The sequence below is a fragment of the Dermacentor andersoni genome, chromosome 3, assembly GCF_023375885.2.
Source record: "Dermacentor andersoni chromosome 3, qqDerAnde1_hic_scaffold, whole genome shotgun sequence".
Classification (NCBI taxonomy): domain Eukaryota; kingdom Metazoa; phylum Arthropoda; class Arachnida; order Ixodida; family Ixodidae; genus Dermacentor; species Dermacentor andersoni.
In genome coordinates this window covers 71,043,784-71,064,274 of record NC_092816.1, presented here as the reverse complement: position 1 = coordinate 71,064,274, position 20,491 = coordinate 71,043,784, and the positions used below count along the sequence as shown (strand labels likewise).

At 46.6% G+C, this 20,491-nt stretch overlaps 1 protein-coding gene across 4 annotated transcripts in view; it reads right to left on the bottom strand.

Annotated features, from left to right (window-relative positions):
- Positions 1 to 20,491, bottom strand: part of LOC126545538 (beta-1,4-N-acetylgalactosaminyltransferase bre-4-like) — a 75,714-nt gene that overhangs the window by 9,447 nt on the left and 45,776 nt on the right. For 3 of the 4 annotated variants that reach the window (XM_055062128.2, XM_050193456.3, XM_055062124.2), the window contains exon 7: positions 10,852 to 10,974. The exons of the other annotated variant lie outside the window; for it this stretch is intronic. In XM_055062128.2, coding sequence (XP_054918103.1) covers positions 10,852 to 10,974 — 123 coding nt within the window. The remainder of the gene's footprint in view (positions 1 to 10,851; positions 10,975 to 20,491) is intronic. 4 annotated transcript variants of the gene reach the window in all.

Genomic DNA, 20,491 nt, shown 5'->3' with positions numbered 1-20,491 from the left:
CCCTTGGTTGGGACATGAAAAAGCACACTGGCTCTGTTTCCCTTGTAAGATACGTCAGCAAGAAAGCAACCGCTTAACTTGATTTGTTCTCCGGAATAGTTACACAAATTGGCAGTCGGCGGTCGCAATGAGTAGGTGTTGGCTAGATATTTGTGGTAGTGCTCTTCACTGAGCAAAGAAACCGTAGCGCCCGTGTCGACAAGCAACGACAATCTTATCTTCCCGATAGAAATGTTGGCTCGAATATCTTTCGCCGACGCATTACGGTCACCGATTTGAAGTACCGTGACGGCGTTGGCCTTCTCGTACTTTCGAACGGCGTATTTCTTTTTCTTCGATTTGCACATGCTTGAAAAGTGACAAATTTTTCCACAAGAGTGGCAACGCTTGTTCCTCGCCGGACATGCAGTCGAGTTAGCCATATGCGATGACGAGCCGCACCTGTAGAAACTTCCTTGCTCATAGTCTGACCTTTTTCGCACATCTTGAATCTTGTTCACAGTGTTATGCGCGAATTCCCCGAGCTCTTGTTGCGTTTGCTCAATTTGCTTCCCGATGTCAACAGCACGCTGCAGTGTAAGCGAAGACCCTTCATAAAGCATGCGTTCACGGGTTTTTCGTGACGAAGTGCCTTCCAGTAATTGGTCTCGAATCATGCTATCGGTAGCACTGCCAAAATTGCAAGTAGACGCAAATTCCCGAAGACTGTTTGTAAATGCTTGAAAGGTCTCACCAGGCAGTTGTCTTTGGCGAAACCGGCGCCGCTCCACAAATCATTCGTAGCGCTCGCGAAATGCGTATCCAGTGCAGCAAGCGCGTCCTTGAACTGGTCCACCTTGTCCTCGGCCTTGGCGTCCGCGGTCACGTCTGCTCCTTGTGAAAGGATGCTGTAGAATATTCGCTGGCCTTCAACCCCGAGCGAGTTTAGCAGAATTGCCTTGCAACGCTTCGGTTTCAGTTCATCGCCGCCAATGGCCTCAAGGAAATTCAGGAATACGCGTTTCCACTGCTGCCAAGGCACAGCCGGGTCACCGGGTGCAGGCAAGAAAGGGGGCGGTGCTGGGAAACACCCGAGCGGCATGGCTCCGATACTGACCCTCGTCGCCAATATGTGGTGTCTGGCTCAGACCAGACGCATGACACTGGACCACGCAAGCGCAGTATGCAACCCCCCCTTTATTCGTTACAGTAAAGCCACTTATACAGGAAATCATATTGAATGACGATGACAATATGTACACTGAAAGAAACGAAACTGAAACAATAAAGGATACAACAGATAGATAGATAGATAGATAGATAGATAGATAGATAGATAGATAGATAGATAGATAGATAGATAGATAGATAGATAGATAGATAGATAGATAGATAGATAGATAGATATGCAAATGAGAGATAGGCAAGGAGGTTAACCAGGGTTAAAGCCTTCGGTTTGCTACCCTGCACTGGGAGAAAGGAAAAGGGAAGTAAAGACCGAAAGAAGAGTGGGGACAAGAAGAAAGGCGTAAATAAACGGGCTCATTATAGTCTTTGAAAGCCTTGACCAACTTTCGGTGTGACGACAGTTCATGTCGGCATCCCAAGACCGTCTGTTCTGAAAGTGGCCTGTCGTCAAGGCGTGCCAACACGGCCGCTAGCGACAGCCCGCGCGCGATCAATCGAGGACAGTGACAGAGTACGTGTTCTATAGTCTCTTCGCCGTCACAGTGACTGCAAGCTGCGCTCTCGTCCATACCGACTCGGAAGGCAAAAGATCTTGTGAAAGCGACACTAAGCAAGCAAATACGCTATGGCCGAATATGGATGAAGAAATGAAAGAAAGAACGAACGAACGATAAAACGAAAGCCGGAACAAAAGAAAGAAAAGAACGAAATAAAGAAAAGCGCGGAAAGAAAGACAGAAGAAAAATAAATAACTTTTACGTGGTGCATAAGTTACTCGCATGTGTCGTTGAGGAGGTCGACCTACAGCGCCACGCGTGCACTTCACACTGCGGCCTGTTAGGTCTTGCAAGAAGTCTGAATCCTCCGATCGTATAAGTTAAGGCTCTACCACGTGTGCAGCAGGAGTGTAACATGCTGCCGGACCTTTCCTTTGTGTCGTTTTCGTCGAAGGTTATATCACTATATCAAGCTCTACTCTACTAACACCGAATAATGTACAGTCTTGGTCAGAAGTTCCGAAGCCGCAGCGACCATGCCCGAAGCATTCACGCTTCGCTATCGCGGCGCTGCCATCAACGGTGCTCGCAGACGCTCGCTGGTTGCGGGGATAAAAGCGAGCGAGAAGGCACATCACTGTCGCTTTATCGCTGTCGTACGCTCAGTGATCATAAAGTGGCCTATCAGTTAGTGTCACATTCAGCTGCGCTTTTGCCTTTCTTTCTCCCGCCGCGGGAATGTACTGCGGGCAAGAAAGTGACCGCCAAGGTGAGGCCGCGATGCTTCGTAGCATACTGTTTGGAAGCGCGAAGCTTAACCCGGCCTAGGAAACTCGGCTGCTCCGGTGGCAGAGGTAATTGGCGCCATCCATGAGGAGGGCGAGAAAGCAAATCCGCTTCCCTTGTACGACCTCCTAGATTTGCGCGCGCCCGAGAACGCCGATCCAGGAAGCCGTGCCGATTTGCCCCTCCTCTCAACTACTCTCCCCTAGCCTCACTCGCAACTGCCTCACCTTCGACTGCCTCCGCGCGCGCCCGCCGGCCCGGCGCATGCTTAGCCCGCTGCATGACATTTCCTGTTTCGTTTTCTGCTATTATCGGGAAGCGTGCGATGCTGTGCGTTGACTGGCATGGGCGGTTTCGTCAGTTTTGTGGTCCTCGAAACATATGAAACGAGGCGGTGACAATAGCCATCCTGCCTGCTTGAGTTAATCAAGTGGTCTATGCGTGCTTTCTTATTCTGACACTATGTATACATCTCAATCATTCCTTCTCTCTTTGTAAACTTCTGTATCTGCCTTCTACCGCTACCTATGCCTGTAACAGATCCGGTGCTCTGAATCCCTTCCGTGCTTTTTTCCCACCAATACTTTAAACATCTCTTGCTTATGTCGACTTCTGACCAGCTGACGTTTCTATCAACTTTAAATCCAAGCGCTTATGTGAAGTGTACGTTACCTAAGCGTCTAGCTGGGTGAATAACTTCGCATTGCATTAGGATATGCTGAGTGGTCTACGGAATTTCGCTGCAGCAGGCACACGCCTCTTCTTGTAGCATATTTTTGTTGCGACATGGTTTTTTCCTTTGGAAACCAGCTCGAACCTCAAACAGCGAGGCACGGCCCTTTGCTTTATCGCATATACTTTTTGTTCTATTTTTTGCTCGTCATTCTTGTAAATATCCATGGCCATATTTGTTTCCGCTCTTTGAATCCAATTCACTGTCTGTGTTTCTCCCACTTTCTGTTTGATAACTCTTTCCGAGTACTTCTCGAGACTCTTGGTTAGTCTTTCTTTCGCAACTAATTTTGCTCTGCTCTTCCCGGAATAATAAAAAAAGGAAAATATTCCCTCCCCCCCCCCCCCATGTTAACCTGCGCTGCCTCCTTTGTGGCTTATTGTTGACTTACAAATCCAACCGGGCTGCCGATTATCGGTTAACTTCGAACATTGACAAGATATCAGATTTTAAGCACAGAATGGCATTTGCAAACATTAGCACTGGCATCATTATTACTTTCCAAATTCCACACACCACCTCATATGTATTGTAGCCCCTAGGGGCTCTGTGCTTCAATAATGGTGCATTCCGCTTCCCTTTTATTTTCAGGCTATGTTGATAAGTAATTGAGTACATGTTTCCTTCGTTTATCTACACACCTAGCTATTTATATTGTTTTACTATTTGTACGACTTTCTGCTGAATTAATACCGAGTACTTACTCGTTTCTTCAAGAGGCCGTAATTCCTGATTTTTGTGTGCGATATTTTAAGGGTTTGACAGTCAATATTTAAGGTCCCCATTTCTTTAGTGCAAGAGAAAGCTTACTGGTCCGAGTGTCCAACCATACAGTGGCAACGCGGAAAGCACCGTCAAACATTTTTATCAGAATTTTTCCTATCTGTATTCATGATGTAGTCTTGCTCAAGAAGCATGCAAGAAACAGTGATATGTGAGCACGATGGCGATTATACGCCGACATTGACGCGAAGCAGCCAAGGGACGCAGTAGCTGTGAGGTAGTAATATCTTGTTTGTCAAGCCGATGTTCCTGCACTTCATGCTTTATGAAGCGTTGAGTAATTTTTGCAATAATAGATGATGCCCGATTCTACGGCCCAGCGATGGTTCTCTCTAGGTTACACAAACCAATCTCAAAGGCCATGCTTTTGCTGGCTGCATGCGCAAGGCGTTTATTTTTTTAGCGAAGCCAAGCTTCGTGGTAGGATATGCTAGTGCTATTACAGATAAACTCGATCTAACGAAACCCGATTTTACGAAGTTCCCGATCTAACGAAGAAATTTACATTGTCCGACAGGTACCGATAGAGTTTAATGTTATCATCAACCCGAATTAATGAAGAAAACTTGGCCGAACTCGATTCAACGAAGTTTTTCGTGACATAACTGGGTAAAAAAGCGTAGATTTCTTTCTAATTTTGACACATCCAGCGTGCGCTCTAAAGCTATCCTGCTAAATTTTACCACTTCATTTCATCCCCGGTTTCCCATACAATTTGGACTCGGTTGTCTCTTAAATGCCCTCAGCCGCTCCACGAAATCGTCATCTATGGCTTCCTGCTCGAGAATAACCCATAACAGTTCACTGCATACGTTTGAACTTGAATTTGAATTTATTTACAACGACCATGTATGAATAGATGTTTGAGGCATATGGGCCTAAAACCTGTTCAAAAGCAGCTTGACAAAGCTCCCAGTGATTGTTGTAAGCTCTCTAATATCTAGAGATGCAATTCATAACAATCAATTTTGAGCTATTGAAAAAGAACTATATACGCACTGAATTAGTACAAAAGTATTAGTTTCTAATCGTCTGCCTGGTCTGAACGTATTCTGTAGTTCCCCCAGTATGTCATTTTCTCCACCAACTTCCACAGCTCTAATTTTTTTCAACAGTTCTCTCCTGATGACGATGATTTATTGGCATCTCCTTTGAAACAGGGTGATGACAAACAGTCACATCACTTGTTTGAGAATCTCGAATGCTATATATGTCTTTGATTCTAGCAATTTGTATATTTCTTAATTTTTATTCTTCTCTTAAACTTTCTTATATTCCCTAAAGCTTCAATACCTTCTTGGTGCCACTACTTATACCCATAACAAATTCGGTCCTCCCAATCTCTGCCCGGCTTTTTTCCACCATTAAATTAAACACCTCTTGCTTATCTCGACTGCTGACATCCACTTTAAATCCAAGTGCTTCTGAAAAGTGTGCGTTACTTAAGGGTCACGCTTGAATACCTTCGCATTCTATTAGAATATGCTGAATGATCTCCGAATTTTCGCTGTAGCAGGCACATTATCGAGCTTGTAAATATTTGCACAAGTAAGTCTTATTTCCTTAGGCAATCAGCTCTAGCTTCTAATAGCAAGGCACCAGCCATTATGTTGCCCTAAATTTTTTTCCATCTCATTTCTTTATTATCATTTGTAGATTTCCATGGTATTTCTTGTTTCCATTCTTTGGATCCAATTTACTGCCTCAGTTTCTCTAAGTCTCTAATGAGTCCTGGTTATCTATTTACATGTTATACCCTTTACATGTTCGCCGACCTTTTTGACTTCATCCTCCATTCTATGCCCACGCTTTCCAGGCACTGATATTTGTGCACTTTAGCCGTCCATTTGCTTTAATCTATGTTCGTGAGTCTTTCAGCATAAGCAACTTTGCACTCCTTAGACTTCAAAAAAGGGCCAACCCATGTCACGCTGCACTGCCTCATTTGTGGTCTTAGCGTAGGCAGTCAAAGCCAACCGGCACACCGATCTTTGGTTAAGTTATAAGTACGACAAGATACCTGATTTTATGCACGAAATAACATTTGCGAAGGTTACGGTTGGCACCATTGCTCCCTATCGAGATTCCACTACAATTCATATTTAATGTACCCCCAAAGCGCTTTAGGCTTCACTACTGCTGCATTCCGCTTCCCCTTTATTTTCAATTATCTTGGTGAGTGCTTGAGTAAGTGCTTCCTTCGTTTATGTACACGCCCAGTATTGCTTGATTATGCATACAATTTCCTGTCGAATTGATACCACGTCATCGCTCGTCTCTTCAATAAATATCATAATTCCTCATGCCTCCATGCTAAAATTAAGCCCTTCATTGAAGGCTTCTGTAGCTACCTCTTCCGACAGCTTAAGAAGGCTTCCAAAATAAGCTAACATAAGAGGAAGACGGGAATAAAGACGCGCGGTCGGTAGCGTGCGAACGAGCATGGCAAGGCTGGTATTTAGGTTTCGGAGTTAAAGGTCTTGTCGTTGTGGGCCATTCCTGCAGTGGTGACTCCGGAAGCAGACACGAGCTAGCCCGACTTTTAACCAGAAGGCAAATTACCCACGGCGTCCCACGCTATCCAGGCGGATGTGGCTATGGTCCAATTCCGCATGTAGCGCGGAGATGGAACACAAACACCGCGTAAGTGTGGTTCGCTCACCTCGAACCGCAGTTTCATACCGCATTACCTAGGAGACTACATGGCCCCGCTGCCTCTTTTGATATCTGGCGTCACATGTGGCTCAAGGGGGGGCCGATGTTAATGCCGAGCCGCCGGGCGACACACCCTGCCAACAACTGAAGATGATTCTAGAATGCGCAATGCCAAACAAGCGTGTACGCCTCCAATAGCTTTTCACGGGTGAACAGCTGAGCAACTGGGGGCCTTCACAACTCGTCAGTAGCATGCGGCACTTTTTGGGTGTGGGCGATACCAGCACGCACGCTACACTTCCCAAGGAGTTGTCCTTGCAGCGCATGCCCCAGTCCGCCTACCTCGTTCTGGCTGCTGTGGACCAGTTGGACCTTGATCGTCTTGCTGCGTTGGCTGACAACATATGTGAGGTCGTCTCTCCAACTGTAATCGCTGTATCCAAGACCCTAGACGATTCTGCTGTTCTGAGGCTGGAGGAGCGCATAGAACATCTCGATATTTTCGTAGCCACGCTCCAGATGTCTGGTTTGTCTGGTTAACCTCCCTGCCTTTCATGTCTTTCTATTTCTCTCTCTCTCCTCAGATGCCATCCGTTACCAACATTTTCCGCAGCCAAAACGTCATTCTCCGCGTAACCAATTCTGGCGTCATTCGAACAGCTCTTCGATGTGCTGGTCCCACAGGACATGCTGGTACCGCATGACGTTGCAGCACGACGCAAAAAATTCTAGGCCATTCCGCCCTAAGAAGGTGGATGACCAGCAGAGCTGCAAATGTCGTGGTAAGAAAAGCTTGAGGTAAAGACTTTACTGCATCACTCATTGTCACTTAGTAACGAGGGTACCAATGGCTTTGAGGTCGCTATGATATACACTAATCGGCTTACGCGCCACTGCAAATACATTCTCCGCGGCCACACACAATTGCTAATTGCAGCGCTTCAGCTTGTAAAGGCGGCGAAATCGAAAGGTGCCAAGCGTCTCAACGCGCTGACTTGCCCGCGAGAAATTCATAATAGCGTTTCACACCGCTTGACAGATGCATCCGTGGCGTCACTCCGCCTCTGGACACGGACACGCTTGGACGCAAGGTGTTGAGCTGCGTCGGAGTGGTGTCAGCGGACGCAGCGAGTCGCGGGAAGAGGCTTTTCGCTGATTCTGAAGACGATCAAGTTCTTCTGCCGAACCATCCAACAGGAATAATTGCGCTGAACACGGTCTTTATGCATGCTGGCGTTTTTGCTAGACTCTACAAATGAGAATACTTCAGAGATACGTTGATTCATCTAGGTGTACTCGCCGCCGTTGTCACGTTGGGCACGTACCAGATGAAGCATGTCTGGAATATCACCCGCAAGGACGCTGCCGCTACGGCCAAGCTAATTGCTGCGAAGGACGTGAAGGTGAAACAAGGCAATTACCTGATAGTCGACCCTAATGATCGAGGCATTTGCTTTAGAATTCACTGGCTGTTCCACAGCGTTACTGACGAGGATGTGCGTTCCAGGCTATTGCCGTACGGCAAGGTCGTCGAAGGGTCAAGAAAAAAGCGGCGTGCACAAGGCGTTGTCAGTGAAGGCTCCACGACTCATACGGTGACCTTTCAGTTTGGACCGGTTGTCAAAATTGACGACATTCCGCACCAAATCAAGGTGGCCGGTGAACCTGCGCTGATTGTTGTACCAGACAGGGCCCCACTTTGAATCCGCTGGCAATTCAGTGGGAATATCCGCAGGGAGTGATAGGTGCCGCTTTGTACGCTTTGCCGACGGTACGGCCATACGGATTCCCAAAGTGCGAAAAGTTATGCAAACGACACATGATCTCTGAGGGGTGATCATACGTCAGAGCACGTCATGGACGAAGCTGATGCCGAATGAACAGCGGGAGGAGTGGGTGGTCAAACTTCACGCGTTAAGGAGCCTCATGGATTGAACACGGTAGGTGAGGCAGACAATAGTAAGCCTTTCAAAGAAGAGTGGTCCCTGCAGGGCCAAGCTGCGGGTGTGAAAGCTAAGGATAACAAGAACACCGTGGTCACTACTGATGACGCTGACGCGGGCGAACCCGCCATGGTTGCTTAGTGGCTATAGTGTCGGGCTGCTAAGCACGAGGTCGCAGGATCGAATCGCAGCTACGGCGGCCGCATTTCGATAGGGGCGAACTGCGAAAATACCCGTGTACTTAGACTTAGGTGCACGTTAAAGAACCCCAGGTGGTAGAAATTTCCGGAGTCCACCACTACGGCGTGCCTCATAATCAGAAAGTGGTTTTGGCACGTAAAACGTCATAATTTAGTTTAATTAACGTGGACAAGCACGCTTGTATGGACGTCTCGGAAGCATGAAGCTCTGGTGCGAGAGCAAAAAGGTCTCACGAGGATAGCAACGAGACAGCGGCGAACACTGAAGACAACGAAGACGGCTATTGTTATGCGGTCCACATTGCGACCTCGACCGAACCTGGCTACCGGTAAAGTTGTGGCGGCAACGCCTCGTCTAGACTCAACGTAGAGTAAAATCGCCTATGGCTCGACCCTTTGGCACACGGGTTCTTGCTGAGGTAACCACCGCGTTTCCCAGCCTTTCTTCGTAATCACTTTTTTTCTACATCAGGTTTAGGTAGGGGGGCCCTGTAGCGCTTCTTTCGACAGCTTAAGGCAGTGAGTGAACAAAGTTTATTTTAATAATAAGTAAATCAAGCTGTTTAGGCCCGAAGGTGGCCGGCCGCCTTATTCTAAATAGCCGCGGCCATGTGGTGATGCCCTAGACCTGTTCACTAGCAGTAGCTGCTCCTAAAGACTTGGCTTTGACAGCGGGACCTCCGACTAGTCTTGGATGAGCATTGTACGCTAGTTTTTGTTTTCTTGCAGAATTAGTAAGCATAAAAGGAAGATGAGGATAACAATGCTCTATTGTTGGTGGGCGCCGAAGCATGACACATTGGCAGTTACGCTCTGGAAGTAAATGCATTGTTCTGGTGTGTCGTTCCTACACTTCTTTGATCTGCATCTGTGCAATGTGCACGTAAAACTAGCGAATAAACAATTTAGCGTTTGTGGGTTTTCAAGTAAACTGACTCAAATACAGGAATATACCCTACGGGTGGGCTCCTAATACACTCGGAACGCGAGGTTGCTGGGAAGGGGCATTACCAGTGTGTACGAAAGGGAAGCACCCATCTTTCCTTCTTCCACACTGAATATGGTGAAATGCCCCCTGCTATTTAGGCAGTCAAGTAAACTTCTCAGGCCCCTGCCTTTTCGGGCATCTTCAGCTCAAGTACGGGTGGTAGGTCTTTGGGGAGTGCTCTGGATGAAACACAACGGTAGTTACGTGTCAAAGAATTGTGATAAAATAAAACCGCCATCTGGTTCAATCTATAGTTTGGATATACGCAGCCCACATAGCGCCGAGATTTGTTTTTTCGATTCTGGAAGCAACGTTAATACGCATGCTAGCAATTCAAAGTGTTTGGGCATACACGGAGCACAGCACACGCAACTAGAGCTACTTTTGTGCTGTATGCTGAGTGCTTGTGCGAAATACGTGCTGCTCCAATGATATGAGCAGTATCGACATATATTAATATTTCCTTATCCCCCAAAGTATTTTAGTGCTAGGGTACAGCAAAAATGAAGCTGCGCTATTCCATATTCCTTTTGGCAAAGTTCTGGTATATTGGATATTTGGCAAAACCAGTGTATTCCAAATATAGCCGTGTGATTAGTGGGCTTCAGCCCCTCAGCTATGCTTTTCAGCAGCTTGCTTTGGTGTGATATCATACCAATTTTGCAGTGGAGATATAGGAAAACCCCAAGTAAGAATTTAAAATATTCCTGTAACTAGCCCAATCAAACAGATGTGTGATAGCTTCCCACATGTTCAATGTTTACCATCGAGGTGTTAATAAACTTCAGGCTGTTTCGTTGCCTCGCTGCCTATTTCCTTTTTATTTAATTGTTATAATCTTGAAGGTGCGAAGGCAATACACAAAGTACTACCCAAATACTCGCATCAGCCTTTCATTGGAGAAGAAAAAGAACCATTCAATTTGCAGTTTGAAGATACTGTTTTCAAATCAGTCGACTGTGTGGACAACATGCTTCATGGCGAGCAGAACCTCACAAGCTGCCTATAAATTGAAACTTGAGTATTTGCAGAGGTCCGTGGCTTCAAGTCTTCAAGTCTTAAACCTCAGTTCATGCAACACAGCTAATAGAGTACTCACCTTTCAGACATGTCGTCATCTTCGGCTCCCCACCCCCAGTACATATTAGAATATCCGTTTACGCGCAAAAATTGCTCCTTGGTCAGTGCACTAACACCACCAAATATAGTAGGATAAAAGACGCTGCAAGGACATAAAAATGTACTTCAATAAGTGGATATACGCTTCTATTGCTTGATATATATTTGTTGAACTTTGCTAGGTAGTCACCTCAAGATAAGCGATGAAGACACTTTACGTATTTATTCTCCGCATGGTAAAAATGTCATGACCTGCACCGTATTGTCGCTGCAGAGTCGCGTTAGTGATGAGGCGTGTATGCTGACGGGGGTTCCTTTTCGTGCTTCCCACATAAAGCCCTGCACCATCTGACGGTGGCGCCGCGAAGTCTGCGCTTGGCGCAGGTGTGAATATATATTGTTACTTTGCAGAAGGCGGACCGACGGACTGACGGAGCGGCTCAATCTCATGTTGTTATAAATGCTGTCTATGTACGTTTCCGACGACTACACTGATTGGGACAGCACGTTTATCCTTCATGACCTTCGCCTATAATTCGTCCCGCCACGAGACTGCTGGCTTTTCACCCTTTGATCTTCTGTTCGGCCGCCACCCTTCTTTGCCCTTCGACACGCTGCTTCGCTCCTCGACGAAAACTCCCACTGAATACGCGCAAGATGTCTTCACCCGGTGTCTCACGGCACGCCAGATTTCCGGCTCCCTGCTCACTGAGTCTCAGGCCGCGCAGAAGATTCAGTACGACAGTCTACATTGGGGCGTTCGATTTCCTCCTGGTTCCATTGTCCTCCTATGTACGCCATGTCGCCACGTCGGCGTGTCTGAAAAGCTTCTGCCGCGCCACACAGGGCCCTCTATGATATCGCGTCCGCTTGGCGTTGTCAACTAGGAGATTGCCCCGCTGCACTAGCGTGTCCCCACGGACGTTGTGCATGTGTCCCGGCTGAAGCCTTACTCTGCCGTGAGTTCACCTTTCTAATAGTAAGTGCCGAGACGGCGCCTTTCCGGGCGGGGGTTATGTTACGGCGCAACCAAGAGTGGCGCCAGTCAGAAGACGATTTGACATGTAGATCTGGAATTGATCTCGACAGCCATCTTGTGCATGCATCGTTGTCTCTCTTGTAAATATAGTAAGTACATCTTTATATGTGACTTCTGCAACGTAACAATATTCCGACAAGCTTATCTGAGCATATGCGCGGGTTTGATTCCGCACAGCACAGGAGAAAATTTCTTTTATTTTTTGTCATTGAAGAACGGCACATACCCAGTGACACGATGCAAGAGACCCAGGTTGGTCCGTCAGTTTGTTTCGAACCTCGTTCCCACAGCAGAGCAGCCCCATGCTACACACACATTACACCAAGAACTACCCAATGAATAGAATTGGATGGAAAACGGTTAGATAGCATAATAGTCCCCTGAAAGTGCTTGAAGTTGCCCAAGAATGCTAATCACATTAACAGTTTCTGTCCAATAACATCTCCTAGCTTGTGAATTGGTGATCACTGCGTAAAATCGCAATTTTCTTATTCTACATGTTGCAAAGGTCGCTGCGGATAGTTACGCAATATCACGAATAGAATATTGAAACGTGCGCTTATTTATCCTTTTCTCAGGTACCACATTTCGCCCGCTAACAACCTAAAGATATCGCTCAACGCAAGACGTGCCTGCATGATTAAGGAATTACTCGAAGGTTATCGTTGATTCTATTTGTTGTGCCTGTTGTCAGCGAACCTTGAATTGAACTGAATTCTGGGGTTCTACGTGACAAAAGAACGATTGGATTATAAGACAATGCGTAAGGAGGGCTCTGGAATAATTTCGACCACCAGCGGATCTTTAGGATGTCCCCAATGCACGGAAGAAGGGCGTTTTTGCATTTCGCCCCCATCGAAATACGGCCGCTGTGGCCAGGATTTGGTCCTGCGACCTCGTGCTTACAGCACCCCACGATAGCCGCTAAGCAACCGCAGGGGGTGCACCGAAGCTGCTGCAATCTCATTGTATGCGCGACGCAAATTGTGCAATATATTCTGGAAGGCTCGCGGGCACTGCGGTTACGCTGGAATCTTCGCTAGTCATGCATAAATGCCGACGCACTTGACCCTCAGATAAGATTTTTGACGATTGTACACTGTGTTCGCAGATATTTCTGTGCTTTGAGTGTCACTTCCTTTTATGGGCGCAAGTTTGCCCAATAAACAATGACTTTTATCATTCACAGTTTCGCTACTGTGTTCTTTACCGTCGCTACAACGTGACATTATTGAAGTTTGCTGCTTAAAGGAGTGATTCAGAAACGACTAGGTCACGCTCGAGATTTGGGCTCAAGCGATATGATTTCGGCAGAGATTCAACAATCCAAGGTGGTCAAGTTTTATGAAGTACCACTAAAGGTGCATTGATGCAACGTAAACCACGGCATGGTATCGTTAAAAACAACAGACAGAAGTGCCCAAGGCGTCTATAAAAAACTTTTTCTAGAAATGCAAGATTTAATGAGAAACTATTTTCTTGAGATCCCATAATATCGCTTGTGAGTGGCGGTCGACAACTAGCATGATACAGGGCACAGGAAACCGGCCGATATGGCACTGAATTGACCAGTAATAAGTTGTAAAGGTAGTACGCGCGTTTTCTGCCTAATAAAGCATTGGATCATCACTATAAACCTCTATATATAATGTCCTATCATAGCAATCTCTAAAGCACGCAGTTTTTTTTTTAAATAATCACTCTTGAAACATTTCCTGCTTTTGTAACCCATAAGGTGCACCTTATCTCCGCAATATGTGAACTTGGTCGCCGTTTGAGTTCTTTCACTACACTGCGGAAACTTCGTGTTGTCGACAAATTCGACTTCACCCTGCCATCTGCTAGCCGCCTGGTTAGCTAGCTCAGATGGTAGAGCGGCTGCCCCGGAAATGTGGTGGTCCCGTGTTCGAGTCCCGGACTAGGACGAATTTTTCTTCAACTTTGAGGCTTTTCTTTCAAGGAACCAGTATGGGTTTCCTTTGTAGCAATTGCTATGAACGGGTGGATGCCTGATTTTCCCTTTATTCAGATCCCTCCTTGTACTGGCCCCGTTCCGAGCATATACAACTTTAATTGATTATGTCGCGTTCTTTCTGGATACCGTGAAAACCGTGCACTGAGCGCTAACGTGTAAAGCGCTAAGGGTTTGTCTGTAAAATCAGCACAAGATGTGATCATTGAAAAAAAAATACAGAGAAACACGTAATTTTTACTTTTTTTAGAGCGTGACTCTTAGGTACCCGTTCCTGTGGCGAGCATCGGCGTTGTTCCTCTGCGTAACCGAGCCGAACGAGCACCGCGAAGGATGAAAGCGGACGCGGAGCCAAACATGAGAAGAAAAGCGTAGTGCGGAGCAAGAAATCCGACGACCACTACAATATGGTGCCGGAGGAGCACGCCATCGTCTGCTCACCGATGGCATGCGGCAAGCGCGTCGCATGATGCCATATATCGAAACAACGCGCTGCATGAGCGCAGGTCTGTCTGTGGCGGTTGCTGTGAATCGCGCCCACGTGTCACCCATGCGCTGTCTGTCGGGATCTCCCGATTAGCGAGGCAGCCACGTCACACTTCGCTCTGTTGGCAACGTGCCACACGAGACAGATTGTTTGCGCCAGCCAATATATCGCGAGATGAAAACATGTATAGCGCTTGGCTGAAATTTGGCTTTAGGGAGTATCGTAATGGCCGGTGATTTTTTACACGTATCTGTAACTGTACAATTTGCATCCTTGTGATTAAATTCACAAATAAAAACGAGTTAACTAACTTGAAGCAACTATTTGGACGCCTACCACGGACTAAAAGTTGCTTACGGTTTTTCAAACACACTTCAAAAAACGTTGGTCGTATTAGCGTACAATGATTCGCTTGTTTTGAAGCTTCGTGCATGCTAGCTGGGACACCCAGTATTACCGAGAATGTAAATGTATCGTTTAGTACTTACTGCAAACTGGTAAGATCAGATGTGAAAAGACCTCATAAGAAAACCAAAATAATTACTGTCATAATACTAAAAACAGTTTCACTTATCTTTTCACTAATTACGAGCACAAAACAAGCCCGCGAATACTATGGTGTTGGGCTGCTGAGCACGCGGTCACAGGATCAAATCAGGGCCACGGCGGCCGCATTTCAATGGGGGCGAAATGCGAAAACAGACGTGTACTTACATTGAAGTGTACGTTAAAGAAGCCCAGGTGGTCCAAATTTCTGGAGTTCCCCACTACGGCGTGCCTCATTGTCAGATCGTGGTCACGGCAAGTAAAACCCCATATTTCTTTTAAATCCTGCGAACTCGCACAAACACGCAAAATTGCCGCGCGACTGACCGAGCGGCCGGTCGGGTAGAAATTTTGCGTGCACATATATTCGCAGTCTTCTTTAACGCTTCCAAGACACTTTTGCATAGCACGTATTGAGCAACAGAAAGCTACATCGGGAGTTTTTCATGCTGCTCGAGAATTTTCTCCTTGACACTTTTCATGAAATTATTAAAATTTATAAGTTGAATAGTTAATAAGACTAATCTAATTAAGCGGAATGTAAAAAAATATAATCTACACTTCTCCAAGCGACGGCAAACATTAACCTGGTTTGGTTCAGCTATGTGGCATTTGCATATATTTAAGGTTTCGCTCAAGCTACGTGAAACACCGTATGCGCCATACGCTGGTTTCGTGCCACTTTCCTAGGGTACTAATTTGCCAAGGTCGCCCAAAAGCACGGTGACTTGACGAAGACTTTATGAGGCCGACGAATTGACGACGACGGAATAACGATGTAATGATGTCGATGGAACGAAAAAACCAATATAAAGTGGACAACATGAGTACGATGAAATGGGAGTTCTTAGATGACGCTGGTATAACGACGACAACGTGACGGTGACATAAGGATAATGGGATGACGACGAAGACCAGGCTAGACTTAGAACAGCTGCGCTGGTTAAAGCTACTGTCTGGGCTGCAGTATTCTCTGCACGCATATGACAGCTGCATATGGGCCTGTGAATCTAACATACAAGAGATTCCAACAACGCTGCAATAGGGCCTTGGTGTTATCGACACCGTTTTTGAAGGAATAGGCATGCGTCTATGATATGCAAAGACGGCCGTACTTACTTTCACTAGACGAGAGCTGAATCATTTCAAACTTACGCTTGAAGGGCAATATTTGATGTTCGCGAAAGAGCAAAAATTTGTTGGCACTATTATGGACTGCAAGTTGTCATGGGCATCACACATCCGCGCAGTTGAACAGCAGACTAATGCAGAATTAAACGTGAGTGCTGCCTGCAGGAACCCAGGCATATGCTCACGGTGTTCCAAGTCATACATATATATATGACACTTCTCCTGCTGCGGACTTCAAGTGCTCCAACTGCAAGGATGCACACTATGCGACTTCAAAAGATTGCCCCTTCCAGAAAAACGAAGAGAGGATCTTGAGGCAGATGGTTAGAGACTATTCGACACACAAAGAACCCGCAACTAATGTGATAAGCCGACGTTCCCGGCATCACAAGTCAAGAAAGCACACCGATTGGTCTAAGGAAGTGCCCAATCCGGCAAACACTGGTTCTCAACCGCTGACGGCAAGCATTACCGGCGCAGCTGAGAGAAGGACACCCACCATCGCTGTTTCAAGTGAAGCGTGAGCACCTCTACCGAAGCCATGCCAACTAGCAGAGCTACAAGGCACGACTCGTCGACCTACTACGAATGGTCTTACAGCCGGCCTTGTAGCAGTCCGCGCGGAAGGTCAGGACCTGGAAGTGCTCTCCATGCTGAGGTCCCTCATGAATGTCATGCGTACATTACTGACGAACTTGAACACCCTGAATGCGCGCAATGCACTGCAGGTACTGGACGCAATAAATCTAGTACTTGCATGTCTTGAATAGCTCATGGCTCACTCACCGCTGTCATTCCGTAAAAATATCAGGTTTCGTATTTTCGACCATCATTTTCTCGAAGAAATTTTTCATCGTCGCTGTCTGTGAACCAAACCTTCAAACTACAATCCGGCTTTCAGTATATGGAGCTTTTGCATTCACAACTTGTGCTGTCTTCAGCAAGGTCGTCGTTTATGTTTGGTGTGGACTCACGTGCTACCTTCACTTTTGCCTCAAGACGACGACCAATACGTGTGTTTCACTGTGAAAACAAAATAACTTACATTCACTCTTGTCGCTGCATATAGTTCTGCAACCAGTTGTTTAGACACGCAATGACTGGGTGCTTTGTTATCCACAAGACCTGGCCCTTTGATTCTTAGTGGAGATTTTAACGCACACGGCCAGCTCTGGGGGAGCTTGAAGATGAACTCCAAGGGAAGAAAACTAGAAGCATATGCCTCGGACCAAGAGCTTTGTTGTCTCAATGACGGCAGCCCAACATATTTACGGGGACGGACCTACAGCAGCTGCCTAGACTTTAATTTGCTCTCTCGGTGTTTTCCAAGCAGTGCAAAGTGGTTTTCAGACATAGAACTCCATGGAAGTGATAACGTTCCTACCAATTTGAAGATCAAGGGAATGGCCACGTCTCTATCTACTGCCCCCTGCAGAATAAACTGGACGAATTTCAGGCCGCTTATAGAAGACGAATGTCAAGAATGGCCCCCCGCGTGCTTCCTTGAAAATCAGATTCGAAATGCACTGTAAGAGTATATATGTTCACTTTTAGGCTTTCTCCAAAGTATACAGAATACGAATGGGAATTGAAAAGGCTTCGAACGTTTGGTCGACGAGCAGAAGGAAGATACAGGCGCAGCAAATGTATTAACGATCTGAGGGAGGCGAGGCGGATCCAAAATAAAATGCAGCACCGCGTCGAAACCTCGAAATCTGAACATGGGAACGCTTTTTCGAGTCTTTGGATCCTCGTAAGCCTGTGTCCCATATATCGAAAACTATGCGTGGCCTACAATCGTCTCCACAACAGCGCCATCCTTTTACGTCTCTTTCCCTGCAACAAGGATGATGTGAGAACGAAGTTGCTGAGGACTTCTGCGCAAAAATTGCTGGCTTGCCTTCACTGCCTGTATGAACATCTTGAGATGTTTCGGCATCCTAGAAGGGCCGCATGGATCTCACGTTCTTTGGAGGAGCTAGAAGCAGCTCTGGCGACTTGTAAGAAGTCATCATCGCCTGGGCCCGACGGGATCACATAGAAGACACTAGAAAACCTTAGCCAAAAAGCCCACAGTGTGCTGTTTAAGGGATACAACGAATTCTGGCGCGAAGGATTGATTCTTTGCGAGTGGAAGGTCAGCCGCCTAGTGCCCTTAATTAAGAGTTATAAATCTCCATTAGACTTGGCATCTTACCGACACATCGCTCTTGCCAGTTCCGTTAGGAAACTAATGTAAAGGATAGCGTTTGCGCGCCTTGAATGGTACTTAGAGCATAATGAGGTATATCCTAATGCAATGGCGGGCTTCCGGAGCGGTCGATCATACATCGATTACGTGCTTGATTTAGTAACATCCATTCAACATCAAAAGAGCATAAAACAATTAATGGTGTCGATGTTTCTTGATGTCAAAGGCGCATATGATGATGTATCACACCAAGCGATCCTCGATGCTTTGACTTATGTGGGCATTGGTGGCCGTGCACTGCGCTGGATTCACAGCTATTTGGAGGGCAGACTCTTCTTCGTGCTTACAGAGGATGGAATGAGCAACGTTACTAGCTAGTCCAGTAACGTTGGGCATGACATCCAACCATAAATCCAGGAAAGGTGTGCCTCAAGGCGGAGTGTTAAGCCTCACGCTCTTTAACGCAGCAATGTTGGGCCTTGTTGTATCATTGCGAAGGACGGTCCAGATAGCGATCTATGCAGATGATATATGCATCTTGGCGTCCGGCGTGACACGTCCGCAGACACGAGCGAGGCTGCAGAAGGCGGTCACACATACGCCTTGTTACTTGCATACGAAAGGCGTAGAACTCCTCAGAAATGTGCCCATTAGTCGTCTTTACACGCAAAACAATGATTCCATATGTTATACACGTAAATGAACAATTGCCTGCGAAACAAAGCCCCGTTTTCGTAGAGTCATCATCGACCGCGATTTGCCTTGGACGCCACATATTCCCCATATGAAAAAGAGGAGGAGTGCAATAGCCCATGTATTGAAATTGGTCGCCGGAAATTCTCAGGGCGCATCTGTACAATCCATGCTCCTGTTTCATCATGCATTATTTATGGGCTTCCTAAGATACAGCCTGCCCGTGCTGAGAAGCACCAGAAAAACGAACCTTCGCGCACTCCATTGTATAGAAGCCCAAGTTGTATGGACATGCCTCAGCCTCCTGAAGTGCGTATCCGCAGCAGCCACTGTCGCCATAGTGCGTTACCACTCTGCAACAATATACATTGCTGTTGACGCTCTAAGAGTCCACATTCGACATCTCGCAAGGGCACGAGTTCAACATCTTGCTTGCCGGCCAACAACTAGGCCACATACGAGTTTCAGCCGTCTCGTGACTACTTACGGAGCACTGCTACCATCGAATTACGTCCCAACAGCATGGCCTTCGCTGCCACTGTGATCTGTGCATTCACCTAGGGTGTGCCTTACCATTTCAGGCATCAAGAAGAAGGCACAAATTCCGTCTGTAGCATTGAAGCAGGCAGCATTATTACTATTATATTTGGTCCATGGTGACTTCTTACATGTTTACACGGATGGTTCGGTCATGCACTCCAGTTCAGCAGCTGCAGTCTTTGTCACAGCAAAATCTAAAGTGATAAAATTCAGAACGTCGGACTTGACATAAACGATGGCTGTCGAACTTGCAGCTCTGCGTGCACCAATTCAGTTGATCGATCACGAAACGCCCCAGAAATGGTTCACCTTCTGTGATTCCAAGGCCACCCTCCCGAGTTTCCTCTCTGCACTATGCCGTGGACCCCCCGAGTGACTTGTCGCAGACACACGGAAAATTTACCATTGGACAGTTGAGACAAGACATGACATCTATAGCTTTCATTGATTACGAGAAAGCGTTTGATTCAGTCAAAACAGCAGCAGTCATGAAAGCGTTACGGAATCAGGGTGTAGACGTGCCGTATGTAAAAATACTGAAAGATATCTATAGCAGCTCCACAGCCACCGTAGTCCTCCATAAAAAAAGCAACAAAATCCCAATAAATAAAGGCGTCAGGCAGGGAGATACGACCTCTCCAATGCTATTCACAGCGTATTTACGGGAGGTATTCAGAGACCTGGATTCGGAAGAATTGGGGATAAGAGTTAATGGAGACTACCTTAGTAACTTGCGATTCGCTGATGATATTGCCTTGCTTAGTAACTCAGGGGACCAATTGCAATGCATGCTCACTGACCTGGAGAGGCAAAGCAGAAGGGTGGGTCTAAAAATTAATCTACAGAAAACTAAAGTAATGTTTAACAGTCTCGGAAGAGAACAGCAGTTCACGATAGGTAGCGAGGCACTGGAAGTGGTAAGGGAATGCATCTACTTAGGACAGGTAGTAGTTGCGGATCCGGATCATGAGACTAAAATAATTAGAACAATAAGAATGGGGTGGGGTGCCTTTGAGAGACA